At 38.2% G+C, this 1,634-nt stretch overlaps 1 protein-coding gene across 1 annotated transcript in view; it reads right to left on the reverse strand.

Moving 5' to 3' along the window:
* Positions 1 to 1,634, reverse strand: part of Tspan8 (tetraspanin 8) — a 29,772-nt gene that overhangs the window by 1,411 nt on the left and 26,727 nt on the right. The window contains exon 7 of the mRNA XM_004632214.2: positions 810 to 888. Within this exon, the coding sequence (XP_004632271.1) occupies positions 810 to 888 (79 nt within the window). The remainder of the gene's footprint in view (positions 1 to 809; positions 889 to 1,634) is intronic.

A 1,634-nucleotide genomic window follows, 5' to 3' on the forward strand; every position in this document is an offset into this window, starting at 1 on the left:
GTTTTTTTATTTTAGGGAAGGTCTACAGGGTGTTCAGGGTCTCACTATTAGATCAGACTCCTAGTGATCCGCCTGTTTACAGCCTCCCAAGAGCTGGGATTACAGGTATGTGCCACCACGTCCAGTCTCAATTGCCATCTCAGTGCACCCCAGGGGCAGGACTGACACGGCAGACCAGAGGATCGAACCCCTGGCCTCTGCACCAGCTTGCTGGTGCTTTAATCTGCTGAGCTATATGGCCAGCGCTTAAAGCCTGTTCTCTTAATCATTTATATTGTTTGTTTATTTGCTTGTTTTCTGTCAATTTATTGGGCCTAGATGTGCTTAATCATGTGTTCTAACAATGAGCTGCACTCCTAGCCTGAATCATTCATTTCAAGTCTGTACCAACTACATATGTGCATGTATGATATGTTTTCACAGAAACATGACTATCTATCTATCTCTATCATCTATCTATCTATCTCTATCATCTATCTATTTTTCTGCCTTTAATCTTTTCTGTGGCCATTAGCTCTTATTTCTAAATTGTGTAAACCCAGAATACAAAGTAAAGAAAGGATGTCTTACAAAACACAGAATCAATAGAAACAAACCTAATGCAGCACACCTTTTCACTTTGATCCTGTATCAGTCATAAGGAGAGCCTTATCCTACTAATAGAGAATTTTACATTTAAACCCATTCACTTGGACTACAAAAAGTAATACTCAACAGCCCAATTTACTGCTAATTCCCGGATGCTTAGGTGGAAAACTCCACCAGTAACCTGAATGAGCGCTTAGAACACTAACTTGCTTTAATCTCACCTAAAACTCTTATCTGGCCATGAGGTGGCTTGAGAGGTTGAAAGCTTCCAGAAAGCTCCAGGGAGCATTCCACAGCATTCTTCAATAGTGAAGTGAAAGTCACTCAGCTGAGCTCAGCAGTCCACAAAAGCATTAACTAGGGAGATACCTTACATTAAATTCTTGCTAATGCTGTGAAATAAGATTGTGAGTAAATTTGACTCTTGTTACTTGAATTACTTAAGAACTGGGATAATTCCAAAGATGCTTCTCTGAAACAGTTTACTTCACATTCTTGATGAAGATTTTCAGGCTTTTGTAAAAAGCATTCTTTGGGTTCTAAAAAACCATGCCAAGAAAACCCATCTAGATAAAAATCTTATATAGGGTGATTTTTTCAGCATCAATAATGATGTGGTTAAGAGGAATACAGAATCCTTACTCAGAACGGTTTTTGTAAATCTCTTTAAGTGAATTTACAGTACATAGGTGTCTAATTTATTAAAATTGTATACAATGGAATGACATGAAAATAGCATTCCATACTCTAGAGTTCAGTTTCCACTTTCTACTTCAGAATCATGAACTAAGAGCTATAACAGTTAGTTCTTTGCTTTTGTTTGGGCCTTCTTTGCTCACTTTGGGAAACTTGAGGCTGTTGGGTTCATTGGGAAAAGGATACCTGAACTAAAAACTCTATAAAAATTGGTACTATCTTTTTCTCACTAAGTCATTCAAAAATACCATTCTTGGCCCTGTTCTGCTTGTAGGACTCTCTTCTCCATGCCAGATTCAAGGCTAATTTAGGACATGGTGGGACTTGAGCACTTGATATCAATATTTTCC

Source organism: Octodon degus, unplaced genomic scaffold (genome assembly GCF_000260255.1).
Source record: "Octodon degus isolate 3935 unplaced genomic scaffold, OctDeg1.0 scaffold00047, whole genome shotgun sequence".
NCBI lineage: Eukaryota > Metazoa > Chordata > Mammalia > Rodentia > Octodontidae > Octodon > Octodon degus.